At 41.8% G+C, this 13,677-nt stretch overlaps 1 protein-coding gene across 5 annotated transcripts in view; it reads right to left on the bottom strand.

Moving 5' to 3' along the window:
- LAMB4 (laminin subunit beta 4) overlaps positions 1–13,677 on the bottom strand; it is a 71,855-nt gene that overhangs the window by 10,663 nt on the left and 47,515 nt on the right. For all 5 annotated transcript variants that reach the window (XM_083574891.1, XM_083574892.1, XM_083574890.1 and 2 more), the window contains 4 exons: positions 11,933–12,153; positions 6,796–6,892; positions 5,133–5,505; positions 2,091–2,251 (listed from right to left, as the gene is read on the bottom strand). In XM_083574891.1, the coding sequence (XP_083431017.1) occupies positions 2,091–2,251; positions 5,133–5,505; positions 6,796–6,892; positions 11,933–12,153 (852 nt within the window). The remainder of the gene's footprint in view (positions 1–2,090; positions 2,252–5,132; positions 5,506–6,795; positions 6,893–11,932; positions 12,154–13,677) is intronic.

Here is a 13,677-nt window from a genome sequence, read left to right on the forward strand (position 1 = left end):
TCAAGTGATGCATTTAAACTAGATGCATTTAACACATATGTAGGCAAACAAAGGGACGCGGGTGGCGCAGTGGGTTAAACCACAGAGCCTAGGACTTGCCGATCAGAAGGTCGGTGGTTCGAATCCCCTCGACGGGGTGAGCTCCCGTTACCCGGTCCCTGCTCCTGCCAACCTAGCAGTTCGAAAGCACGTCAAAGTGCAAGTAGATAAATAGGTACCGCTCCGGTGGGAAGGTGTGCTGCTCTGGTTCGCCAGAAGCGGCTTAGTCATGCTGGCCACATGACTCAGAAGCTGTACACCGGCTCCCTCGGCCAGTAAAGCGAGATGAGCGCCGCAAACCCAGAGTCGGTCACAACTGGACCTAATGGTCAGGGGTCCCTTTACAATAGCCATTGAGAGTGAAACACACACATATGCTTTTGTACACTTTGTCTGCTTAAAACACAGCTAGGTCATGCTTCTCTCTCCCCCCCCCAGCAATTCAGAGACAAATGCATCAAAACATAATATTTCAATTAAAAAATGACAGGATAGATGTGGATTGTGTACATTGCTTCCAAAACTGGTGGTGGATGCAAAGTAAACGGGAGTGTGTACACAGCCATGCACACACAACTTCAAGTGATGCATTTAACGTCAAGTGATGCATTTAAACTAGATGCATTTAACACATATGTAGGCAAACTAAGGCCCGGCGGTCGGATCCGGCCTAATCGCCTTTTAAATCCGGCCCATGGACGGTCCGAGAATCAGCATGTTTTTACATGAGTCGAATGTGTCCTTTTATTCAAAATGCATCTCTGGGTTATTTGTGGGGCATAGGAATTTGTTCATTCCCCCCCCCAAAAAAATATAGTCTGGCCCCCCCATAAATCTGAGGGACAGTGGACCGGCCCCCTGCTGAAAAAGTTTGCTGACCCCTGATTTAGCATTTAGTTTATACAGTAGTCAAACGTAGAAACACAGAGCAGTGTTTGCATCCATGCCTGGTGCCGCACTCACGGTGAAACAGAATTTGATGTGCATGATCATCACACGTCTTTCCCACTTCTGTGGGAATGACAAAATAATCTGAGACACTTACTTGCTTTCGACCAAAACTCTTCAGGGGAAACAGAAGCTTACATGGGTTTCCCACCCAGTTCCCACCCAGTTCCAGTTGTGGTCAAGTGGAATACACCCAGAGCTGCTGACTTCTTTTGATTTCAAAGGAATTCACTTGCAATGAAGGCTGCAGTCCAGTGCCCAGTTTCCGAGAAGGAACCCACACTGAACACAGTGGGTCCTAAGGTAATGGTAAAGGGACCCCTGACTGTTAGGTCCAGTCACAGATGACTCTGGGGCTATGGCGCTCATCTCACTTTACTGGGCATACAGCTTCCAGGTCATGTGGCCAGCATGACTAAGCCGCTTCTGGAGAACCAGAGCAGCGCACGGAAACGCCATTAACCTTCCTGCCGGAGTGGTACCTATTTATCTACTTGCACTGTGTGCTTTCGAACTGCTAGGTTGGCAGGAACAGGAACCGAGCAACGGGAGCTCACCCCGACGCGGGGATTCGAACCGCCGACCTTCTGATTGGCAAGCCCTAGGCTCTGTGGTTTAACCCACAGCGCCACCCGCGTCCCATATACAGTGGGTCCTACTTCTAAGCAACTATGCATGTGATTGCATTGCACGGTTCCTCCTTTGCTCCTCTGTTAAATGGGTTTGCAAAGGACTAAACTGGATTGACATTAATTGCATGAGTGCAATTAACATGCACGTTAAAAAATAATAATAAATGAAACATGAGCTGCAGAAGGGCCCGAGCATTCCTGGGATCACAGGACCTAGGCAGACTTCTCAGATTTAGCTTGCTTTCTGAAACAATGCGACTTCGTTATATTTGGAATGACTGAAACTCTATCACTATGGGACATTCAAGCTGCTCAAGAGGACTAGTAACCGAGTTTTCACCTTGATAAATTAAGTGCTTCAATTTAAATATAAATTCTGAAGGTCTGAAACCTCTGCACTACGAGGGGTTGTGGTGATGTTCCCCCCACCCCCATGTAATTTAATAAAGTTTAATTATTGGCCCTTCCTACCTTGGAGGTGCATGTAATGATTCCTTTGATGCAGCTCAGACATCTTTTGCAGGGTTTCAGACAGATGGTCAGCATCTTTCCTAATGCCTTCTATCATACTGTTGAGGTCAGGGAACTGGTCCAGAAAGTCAGGTTGATGATACATTTGCAAAACCTTTTGTCTAAAAAGAACAACAACAGATCAGCAGCCCCCTAAGATTTAGGGTTAAGAACCGCATTTTGCCTAAACTTAGCATCCTAACCTAGTACACTAATGGGCTTTTACTAGTCTTGACTATATTCCTGGGAAATCACAGCATCTTGAACCCAACAATTTTTGGACAAGATTCCTGCTTTGAGCAGGAAGGCAGCTGCACCAGATGGCTTCCAAGCTCCCTTCAAATTCCTAAATTCTAAATTTTCTGTTATTGAATCTAGATGTACATCACTTTAGCTTGTTTTGAGGAATGGCATTCTTTTTTGTACTTTCTGTATTTGGCAGATTAAATATCTACATTGACATGGGTATTACATTAGGGATGGAAGCATCTGTCGGTTTCAGTCTTCTCAGTTTCTCATTTATCTTATCTTCTCATTTATCTTAAATTCAGCTCTCTACATTTCTGCAGCAATCTGCGGTTTAAAAATAAATCCTCGTGAAACTTTTAGTGTTAATTTCTCCTAATAAACACATCCTTGTATGCAGTTTTGACAGATGTGCAGATTTGTTGAGCAGTTTCGCCTAATATGGTGCATGCATGTTATTTCCACGAATATATTCATTTTTAGGCACAATTCCCCCTAATATATGTATTGGTTGGAGAACTGCACCGCAAAATTCAGCAAAGCGCAAATTTCAAAGGATGGCTGTGTTTCAGTTTCTAGTATTGTTTTGGGAATTGCAAATTTGATTGATTCAGCTTTAAACGCAAAAAACTGAATCAAGTTCCTCCTTTTTCCCTATTGCACATTCAGTTTAGCTATAGCTATCTAATTCACTTTGGCAATATTTACAAGTGATGTATCCCAGTCTAAGAAAATTCATAGCATCAGTTGGAAAGGCAGCACATGCTAAACGTAAAGGAAATGCCAGTTTGTGGCACCACAGCTACCCTAAGATTGGAGACAAGCCCCAAATATTTATAGGTCTCTTTCTGGAAATGTGACATCCTCTGTTGACAGGTGGAATTAAAAGCAGGGTGGGGGAACCCCGTAAAACTTTTATGTCAGTCTTCCACCATTTGATGTTCCAGGTAGACCACAAATGAATTGGTATTTCTGGAGCATCTTTCCTTCATTTTGTGAAAAATAATGTTTTTATTTATTTTACTCTTCTGGCCTTTGGGTCAGTCCTACCCCAGTTACAATGAACGTGAAAAAACAAAATTGACCCTGAAAAAAGGTCATCTGAGGTTATGTGTTATCATGCTTAGCTCATGTCAAGGCCCAGATGCATTCTGGGGAAATAAAGATGAGGGCAGGTGCTGCGGCTGCTTTGTCCAGTGCTTTCGTCAGAGCACTGGGCCAGCAAAGATGTTCATATTAATGTAAAGAAAGGCCACTTTCAGCTGCAGTAGGCCCTATGGGGCCTAGCATTTTAGCCTACCATATAAGGGACGCGGGTGGCGCTGTGGTCCACTCTGGGCGGCTTCCAATAAAGACCAAAAATACACTAAAATGTCACACATTAAAAACTTCCCTGAAGTTTTTTTAAACCACTGGGCCTCTTGGGCTTGCTGATCAGAAGATCAGCGGTTCGAATCCCCGCGATGGGGTGAGCTCCTGTTGCTCGGTCCCTGCTCCTGCCAACCTAGCAGTTCGAAAGCACATCAAACTGCAAGTAGATAAATAGGTACCGCCTCCGGCGGGAAGGTAAACAGCGTTTCCGTGCGCTGCTCTGGTTTGCCAGAAGTGGCTTAGTTAGTCATGCTGGCCACATGACCCGGAAGCTGTACGCCGGCTCCCTCAGCCAGTAAAAGCGAGATGTCCCCGGAGTCGTTCGCGACTGGACTTAACGGTTAGGGGTCCTTTACCTTTACTTTACCTTTACAGCACCCAGTAAGGTAAAGGTAAAGGGACCCCTGATTGTTAGGTCCAGTTGCAGACGACTCTGGGGTTGCGACGCTCATCTCGCTTTACAGGCCAAGGGAGCTGGCATTTGTCTGCAAACAGTCCAGGTCATGTGGCCAGCATGACTAAGCCGCTTCTGGCTCAATGGAACACCGAAACCAGAGCAGCGCACGGAAACGCCGTTTACCTTCCCGCCTGAGTGGTACCTATTTATCTACTTGCACTTTTTGGCGTGCTTTTGAACTGCTAGGTTAGCAGGAGCTGGGACCGAACAACGGGAGCTCACCCTGTCGCGGGGATTCAAACCGCCGACCTTCTGATCGGCAAGCCCAAGAGGCTCAGTGGTTTAGACCACAGCACCACCTGCGTCCCGTGGGTGCTGAGGCCTGGTCAAAAGAGAAACTTTGGCAGAGTTCTTCCTCTAGGTCCCTCAGTTGCTCATTCCCGTTTCCCTGTACCTTAGCTTTTGAAATAAAAGAGCAACTGATGTAAAAAGACAAGCAAAGGACCCTGCTGGAGATTTTGTTATTGTTCATGCTACAGGAGGGTGAATTAAGAAGCCCCTTTTATGCCTTAGCATGGTTGAAAGCAGCTGAACTGAGTACAGTGGTACCTCAGGTTACATACGCTTCAGGTTACAGACTCCGCTAACCCGGAAATAGTGCTTCAGGTTAAGAACTTTGCTTCAGGATGAGAACAGAAATCGTGCTCCGGCAGCGCGGCGGCAGCAGGAAGCCCCATTAGCTAAGTGGTGCTTCAGGTTAAGAACAGTTTCAGGTTAAGTACGGACCTCCGGAACGAATTAAGTACTTAACCTGAGGTACCATTGTTTTTTTGGAGGAGGAACAAGATGTGCAGCATTTTAGGGAGCTGAATTTGGACCCCAAGCTTTCAGTAGCTTCTCCCCAGCCTGAGACCTGAGATTATGCTTAAATAAATATCTGTTTAATGATGAACAAATGAGCAACTCCTGTCTAAGGAAACGCATCTCACCGAATGTAGTCATGATTCTTCTTCGTGCTCAACAGCACCTCTGGGAGGGTGGAGCTTTTTAGGATTCTTTCTATTTCAGAAATTGTATCTTCGTGGCCTTTGAGGTCTACATCACAGCCAGGCATTATCTGTCTCTTATCTCCCAGCGTTGTGGCAAACCTCATTAATTTTTGGATTTTCTGAGACAGGGAAGTAATGGCGTTATCCCACTGATCAAAACAAACGTGGCAGCGGCGGCAAGAAGGGAATTCCTGGATGTAGCCCCGAGCACATTGGTCACAGAATCTTCCGGTGACCCCAACACGGCAGTTGCAGGCTCCAGTGTCTTTATCACACCCGGGTATCAGAGTGCCGTCCTTGCTACACTTACACGCTGGCAAGGGGGGTGAAAGCACAATATGTTATAACTGCTGATAATTGACTAATGAAGTTATTACAATTATAATTACAGTACATTTAGATGCCACTTAATTTGCAATATGGTTTCTAAGCAGTTTGTACATGGAGAACAGATTGCAAAAAAATATACAGTCATATATTGGAAGACAAATGGAATCTGTTCCGGAAGTCCGTTCGACTTCCAAAATGTTTGGAAACCAAGGTGTGGCTTCTGATTGGCTGCAGAAAGCTCCTGCAGCCAATCGGAAGCCCCATCGGATGTTCGGGTTCCAAAGAACATTCACAAAATGGAACACTCACTTCCGGGTATGCGATGTTCAGGAGCCAAAACGTCCGATTACCAAGGCATTCAGGATCCAAGGTAAACATGCATAATTAAAATACACAGTAAAACAATTTCATCCAGACCTTAAAATAAATACCCAGAATTGAAATGTATAAGTTATATGTTAGAGAAACAGGATAGAAACAGAATAAGGTCATTCATTCATTCATTTATTTAATGTATATCCTGCCTAATTTTTAGAGGAAACTCAGGGCAGCTTACTCATCAAAAATTGGCAATATAAAAATACACAGCAATCTCTAGAGCTAAACTCAATCAAAAAGTCAAAGTATTAACATAAAAAACCCTAAAAGAACAATACAAATTCTAAAATAGTCATCAAAATAATTATTAAAAAATCAGAGTAAACTAGCAAATAAATAATCAGATTTTTAAAACCAATATACGGAAGAAAGAAGTCCTTAATGTACCCAGGTCCAAAGCTGTTTAAGGCCTTAAAGGTCCACCAGTACAGATCACACAAAACTAGCATGATGGAATAAAAATACGTAGTACGTATAAGCATGTTGTACTGGTTGCCATTTCTGAATGATTTTCATGGACAGTCCCTTCTGGAGTGCATTACAGTACTCCAGTCTGAAGGTTCCCTGAGACCATTTGTTATGTGGAAGCAAGACTGGAAGGAATTGAGATAATCAATTTCATCTGCAGCTTGCATTACAATCCACTCATTCGCTTGCCACAAAAAAAGAGTTGCTAGTTATTAATAATAATGATAATTTATATCTTGCACTTCCTCCCAAAGGAGCCCAAGGAGGCAAAAATCAAAACAACTAAATAATACAATTAAAAATAAAATAAAGACATCTATAAGCATCTAAAACATTGCAATGATTGTTCAAATCTGAGGGGTACAAATATTCTGTTTTCAATTAAAAGAATGTTAGGATTTCTGCTACATACTACTACAGTACTTACAGAAACAATGGATTTGAGAATCCCCAAAATAATTTTCATCGCATGCGTCGCAACGTCTCCCAGTATAGCCCACTTTACACGTACATTGACCTGTGAGCTGCAAAAAGAGTCTACAGTGAGAAACGGGCTTAATGGACTCCCTGCTTTCTTTGCAATTACCGCCCCCCCATCCTACTTAAACTGCCAACTCATATGTATGTGAGCATTTCTTTTCAGGGGTTTTTCCTGATCTCTAGCTCTGAAAAAAACCTAAAAACTTGCTCTTATTTTTGCATTTCCATCAACAAAGCAAGAATAGTTTCTTTTCAGAATGTGTGTCTTTTCAGGTTACTGTCTTTTTTTTTTAAAAAAACTTCTTTTTATTCATTTTCAATAATCAAACAACAATAAAAAAAGAAAAAGAAAAATAGCCAACACCTACCAAAGAAAAAAGAAACATCAACCAAAACAAGACACATAAGACAAACCAAAAAGCAAACGTTAATTAACAACAAATAACGATTGACTTCCCTCCATCTCGGTTTTGGGTTATGTAAATATTAAATCCATTCTGCAGTTTTTCCTTTTATAACGTCTGCACATAGCAAGGGTTATATTAAACCTACTGTGATTTTTATATCTCTAGAATTTGTTTCCATATATGTTATAAATTTGGACCAATCGTCAATAAACTTTATACCTTTTTGCTGTCTGATGTTCTGCGTCATTTTTGCCAGATCCATATACTCAAATAATTTAATTTGCCAATCTTTAACGGTCGGGATATTCGGGGTTTTCCAATTTTGTGCTAACAGAATCCTGGCAGCTACAGTTGCATATTGAAACATTATATAATCTTCTTTCTTGATCTCATCCCCTATCATTCCCAGAAGGAAGGCTTCGGGCTTTTTGACAAAGGTGTATTTGAATATTTTTTTCAATTCATTGTAAATGGAATCCCAAAATTTTTTAACTTCTTCACATTTCCACCACATGCGGTAGAAGCTTCCCTCTTTAGATTTACACTTCCAACACCTTTTATCGCCAGTCTTATACATTTTTTGCAATTTCACAGGGGTGATGTACCAACGATACATCATATTTTCCATATTTTCTCTGAGGGCACTACAGGCTGTAAATTTCATTCCTTTAGTCCACAACTTTGTCCATTTTTCAAAATCCAAATTGTGTCCGATGTCTATTGCCCATTTTACCGTAACCTCCTTGACCTCTTCATCCTTGGTGTCCCAATCTAATAGCTGGTTATACATTTTAGATAGCAATTTAGTTTTACTTTCTATTATCTCTACCTGGAACTTAGATTTTTTCTCATTCATTCCAATCTTTTTGTTCTCCTTCCATAAGGCATTAATTTGATGGTACTGCAGCCAGCCTGTTAATTTGCTTTTTAACTCTTCATATGGTCTAATTCTCCATTCTCTTTCCGATCTTTCCAGGAGATCTTCATAGGTCAGTCTCTCACCTTCCATGTTTGTTTTTTTAATAGTTAATATGTCAATGGGCGATAGCCACCATGGGGTATTTTTTTCCAATAATTTTTTATTCTTTTCCCACACTTCTAACAGTGTTCCTCTAATGATGTGGTTTGAGAAGCCTTTATGCACCTTTTTCTTATTCTGCCAGAGATACGCATGCCAACCAAATCTTAGATCGAAGCCTTCTAAGTCTAGCAGATCTGTGTTTTTTAAAGTGACCCATTCTCTAAGTCAACAAAGGCACGAGGCTTCATAATACAATCTCAGATTTGGGACCGCGAAACCTCCTCTATCTTTTCTATCCGTTAGCAATTTAAGTCTAATTCTCGGTCTTTTACCTTGCCATATAAATTTAGAGAGAATTTTTTGCCAATTTTTAAATATTGCACTTCCTCTAATCACTGGGACATTTTGGAATAAAAATAAAAGTTTCGGTAGTATGCACATCTTAATCGCAGCCATTCTGCCTGACCAAGAGAGTTTTATCCTATTCCAAATATCTAATTCCTTTTGGATTTCCTTCCAGGTGTTTGTATGGATGTCAGCCATTAAATTTATATTTTTCATCGTTAGCCACACTCCTAGATATTTTATCTTTTTTGCTTCTTTAATTCCCGATTGGAGTTCTAGCTGCCTCCTTAGATCTTCTCCCATGTTCTTAACCATCATTTTAGTTTTAGTTTTATTTTACTTGAAGCCCGCTACTTTCCCAAATTCCTCTAGAAGTACCAGAACTTTGTCAATACTCTGTATCGGGTCCTCGACTGATATTACCAGGTCATCAGCGTATGCTTTCAGTTTGAATTATTTCGCCCCAATTCTAATTCCTCGCATCTCAGATGTTTTCCTTATCTTATTTGCAATTACTTCCAACACCATTATGAATAGAAGCGGTGACAGGGGGCAGCCTTGTCTCGTACCCTTTGAAATTTCGAATGTGTCAGATAAATTGTTATTAATAATCAGTTTGGCTCTTTGATTTGAGTAAATTGCTTTGATTCCCTCCATGAAAGCACCTTCTATCCCTGCTGTCTCCATACACTTTAATAGGAATCGCCATGATACATTATCGAATGCTTTTTCTGCATCGATAAAAATTAATGCTGCAGGGATTTCATTCTTCTTTTCCAGGTATTCGATGATGTTTATTAAATGCCTAACATTGTCTTTTAATTGTCTATTAGGAAGGAATCCAGCTTGATCCATATGTATTGCATTTTTTAGATAATTCTTAAGTCTATTTGCCATTATCTCAGCGAATATTTTGTAATCGTTGTTGAGAAGTGATATCGGTCTATAATTTTTTATGTTTAGTTTGTCTGAGCCTGCTTTAGGTATCAGCGTTATGTGGGTATCTTCCCTCCTTGTAGAATGTTATTCATTACCTCACATAACACTGGGGCTAAGTATTCTTCAAGAACTTTATAATATTTAGCCGATAATCCATCTGGGCCCGGTGCTTTCCCTAGTTTCGTTCTCTTTATTGCTTCCTGAACTTCATCTACTGTTATGCACTTATTCAGTTGGGTTTTCTCTTCCTCCGTTATAGATATTATTCTATTATTTTCTAGATATTTTCCTATTTCTATTATGTCTTCTTCTTCTTTTCGGTAAAGTTTTTCAAAAAAATTTAGGAAATTTTTCTTTATTTCATTTGGTTCTTCCACAAGCCTTTCTTCTATTTTTATCTTATTAATCACATTTTGCTTTTTGCTTTTTCGTAGTTGCCAGGCCAAAAATTTCCCTGTTTTGTTTGCTGATTCGAAGAATTTTTGCCTCATTGATTTGATTCTCCATTCGACTTCTTGGTTAATTAGCATTGAATATTGTGATTGTAACAATTTAGATGTTTGTTTGGTCTGTTCATCACTAGGATTTATTATTAATTTTTTCTCACATTTTCTTAATTGGGTCAGGATTTCATCTTTCTTTTGTTCTCTTATTTTTTTCCTATAGCTATTTTGTTGGATTACTGTCTTAAAGGGCAGGTTTACTGTCTTAAAGGGCAGGTTTAAAAAAAATAATAAAGATTTTCTTTGTTTACAAAAGTATGTGCATTGTCTCTTTTCTCAGGCTGCAAAGTCTTTTCTATATATCAGTTACATATGATGTCAGACATTAGTGTTGCCTTTGGTGAAATTGACTGGCAGCTTCGCTTGCCCCCGGAGCCCACACACTTCCCCTGCGTGTCTCTGTTCCCTCTGGGCAGCTCCCAGCTGCAGTGTAGCAGAGCTTAGCACAGCGACAGAAGCAGAACCGATAATTGCCGTGTGTGCAGTAAATCAGTCAGACGCTCGGTGTCCTTCCTTATCTTACAAATAGCTTTATTCTCGTAGAAAAACAACAGATCATAACTCTCCCGGTGACAGAGCGCTCATCTTCGATCCTTTCCCGGAACAGGCTCAGCTCACTCTGTCTCTCTCTGAGACACAGAACACTCCCACTTCTCTCAGTGTTCTAAACACGCCTCTGAATGTGAGACGTCACACAGAACTTCTTAACCCTGTAAGTTCTGACTCTCTCCATATTGCCTGAGACATCCCTGCCCTGCTTGCACGCAAGTAGCAGTTGGGAGGCTGCTCCGATAGGCAGCATGAAGCCTCCCTTCACAGCTTAGTTGCTGGGGTCAGGGAAGGTGGAGGCAGCCCAGAAACTGCATCTTAGAGCCCCTGCACCACCACCATATGGCAACTTCCGAGCAGCTCCTGAAGCCAGCCAGAGCCAACTGCTCTGGGCTGCTGAGACTGCCGCTGCTGCATTTCCCGGGGATATTCGATGAAATCCGGGGACATTCTGGGGTTGGAATTTGTCCGGGGACTTATTCGCAAATCCAGGGACTGTCCCTGGGAAACAGGGATGTCTGGTAACCCTATCCTGGCCCACTGTTTGAGAAACAGTGGGTAAGAGGAAATCCTGAAGACATTAAAATTTAGCACACATCACACATACCATCTCGGGACTATTTAATTGCTCATCGTCTAACATTGTATATGCCATCAAATGCCAACAGTGTCCTTCAGCTCTCTATATTGGACAAACAGGCCAAACCTTATGCCAAAGAATAAACGGACATAAATCGGACATCAAGAATCACAAGACAGAGAAACTAGTAGGAGAACACTTCAATCTCCTAGGACATTCTATACAAGATCTCAAAGTAGCTGTATTACTACAAAGGAATTTCAGAAATAGACTGGAAAGAGAAGCTGCTGAATTGCAACTCATTACCAAACTTAAAACCATGGAGAGACCTGGTCTGAACAAAGACATTGGATTCTTATCTCATTATACATGACAAAGCCATTTTTCACCTTCTCACCCCTTGCTTTTTCCTGTAAGACCTATTGCAGTCGTTAAGAGTCGTCAACAGGCTCATCACAGCTATCTGCCAATCACCCATTCCCACCACCCTTCTGAGTAATACCCCTCCCCACCTTCTCACTATATAGAAGGATCTGGCAACTTCTGTTTCAGTGTATCTGAAGAAGTGTGCATGCACACGAAAGCTCATACCAAGAACTAACTTAGTTGGTCTTTAAGGTGCTCCTGGAAGGAAAAAAATTTTTTGTTTTGACTATGGCAGACCAACACGGCTACCTATCTGTAATTAAAATTTAGCGACATTATAATTTATAAATGGAGAATCAGCTCAATAGCCTTGCCTGATCACATAAGTTGTTCTGGGAATGTCTTGGATTGCAGTCACAGATGCAACATCCGGTTCCTTGGATCATGTTCCAGTAGCCAGCAGCACACTGATCACACTTGGCGCCTACCACATGAGGCAAGCAAGGGCATATTCCCGTCATCTGATCACACATGCAAAAGCCATTTCCAGATGGGCATTTCTCTGGGTCCACACCCAAAGGATTGCAGTCACATTCTGTAAAGATAACAGTTAGTTATGGAAATATTCCCTTAAAAAAAATAATGCAATGTTCTACCAGGAATGTAATTTACCTTACATTGTAAACATCAATTTATCTTTAATAATAATAATAATAATAATAATAATAATAATAATAATAATTTTATTTATACCCTGCCCTACCCAGCCAAGACTGGGCTCAGGGCGGCTAACAATCAATAATAAAAACAAGTTGATTAAAATACAACTTAAAAAACAAGATCAAAATACAACATTAAAACATTAAAATTCAGCCTCTTCACAGGAGGAGAAAGGAAAAAAGAAAGAGGGGGAGGGAATCAAATTGATTCTAAGCCACAGGCCAGGCGGAACAACTCTGTCTTACAGGCCCTGCAGAAAGAAATCAGATCCCACAGGGCCCTGGTTTCATGAGACAGAGCGTTCCACCAGGCCGGAGCCAGTGTTGAAAAGGCCCTGGCTCTGGTTGAGGCTAATCTAACTTAGGGCATGGGACATCTAGGGTGTTGCTATTTATGGACCTTAAGGTCCTCCGTGGGGCAGACCGGGAGAGGCGGTCCTGTGGGCACGACAGTCCTAGGCCGTGAACTCTGTTCTCAGCTTGTTCTCTTCCTGTCTGCCTAGTTTTTTGTTCTTTACTTCCATCAGGGACATGTTCCCCTCTGCTTTCATCCCCTTCTAGTGGAGTTCCTTGGGGTTTAGTTTTTGGTTCCTTTGCTGTTTGCTCTTCACGCCTCAAAATAGCACTCCTGCATCTTCTGTCCTTGACCAAAACCCCTTCCCCTCTGCTCAGTCCTGAATCTACATCTGCACCTCAAACATTTACCCTTGGGTGTCTCATTACCACCTCAGCTGCAATATGTCTGTTATGTACTGAGTTGAATAGGATCCAAAATGCAGCAGTCTGATTGGTCCTAGAACAATAGGATTCAGAATGCAGCAGTCTGATTGGTCCGCAGGAGCCACCCAATCCAGCTCCAGCTGGAAGTGAATCCACAACCTGATTGGCCTACAGGAGAATCCCGGAATTAGCCAATCACGTGCAGCCCATTGTGTAAATAATGTATATAAAGCAGATACTTTGCGGGAACTTCGATTCCTCCTCACCACTATGAGCTGAATAAAGAGCAGGAAATCCACTCTCAACTCCAAGTGTATTTCAGTGTCCAAGACTGATTGTCTGAAACTTTCTTTCCCAGGGTGCCCTCTGTGTCCTTTGTTGTCATCACTATCCAGTCTGTCAACTAGGCATGAACCAGGTCAACAGGCTTCATCTCAGAGTCTTCCTGTCCTGCATTTCTTATATATCTGTCACTTTCATTGTAATAGCGCTCCCTCCATAACAGACAAATTTGTTCCCGTGGCACAGTGGGTCAATGCATCTGGCTATTAACCAGAATGTTGGTTGCTTGAGCCCACCCAGGGATGGCTATAGTCAGAATTCATGTATTGCCGGGGGGGGGTTGGACTAGATGACCCTTGGGGTCCCTTTCAACTCTACAATTCTGTGAACTATATTAG

The sequence above is a fragment of the Podarcis filfolensis genome, assembly GCF_964270895.1.
Source record: "Podarcis filfolensis genome assembly, chromosome: 10".
Taxonomy (NCBI): Eukaryota; Metazoa; Chordata; class Lepidosauria; order Squamata; family Lacertidae; genus Podarcis; species Podarcis filfolensis.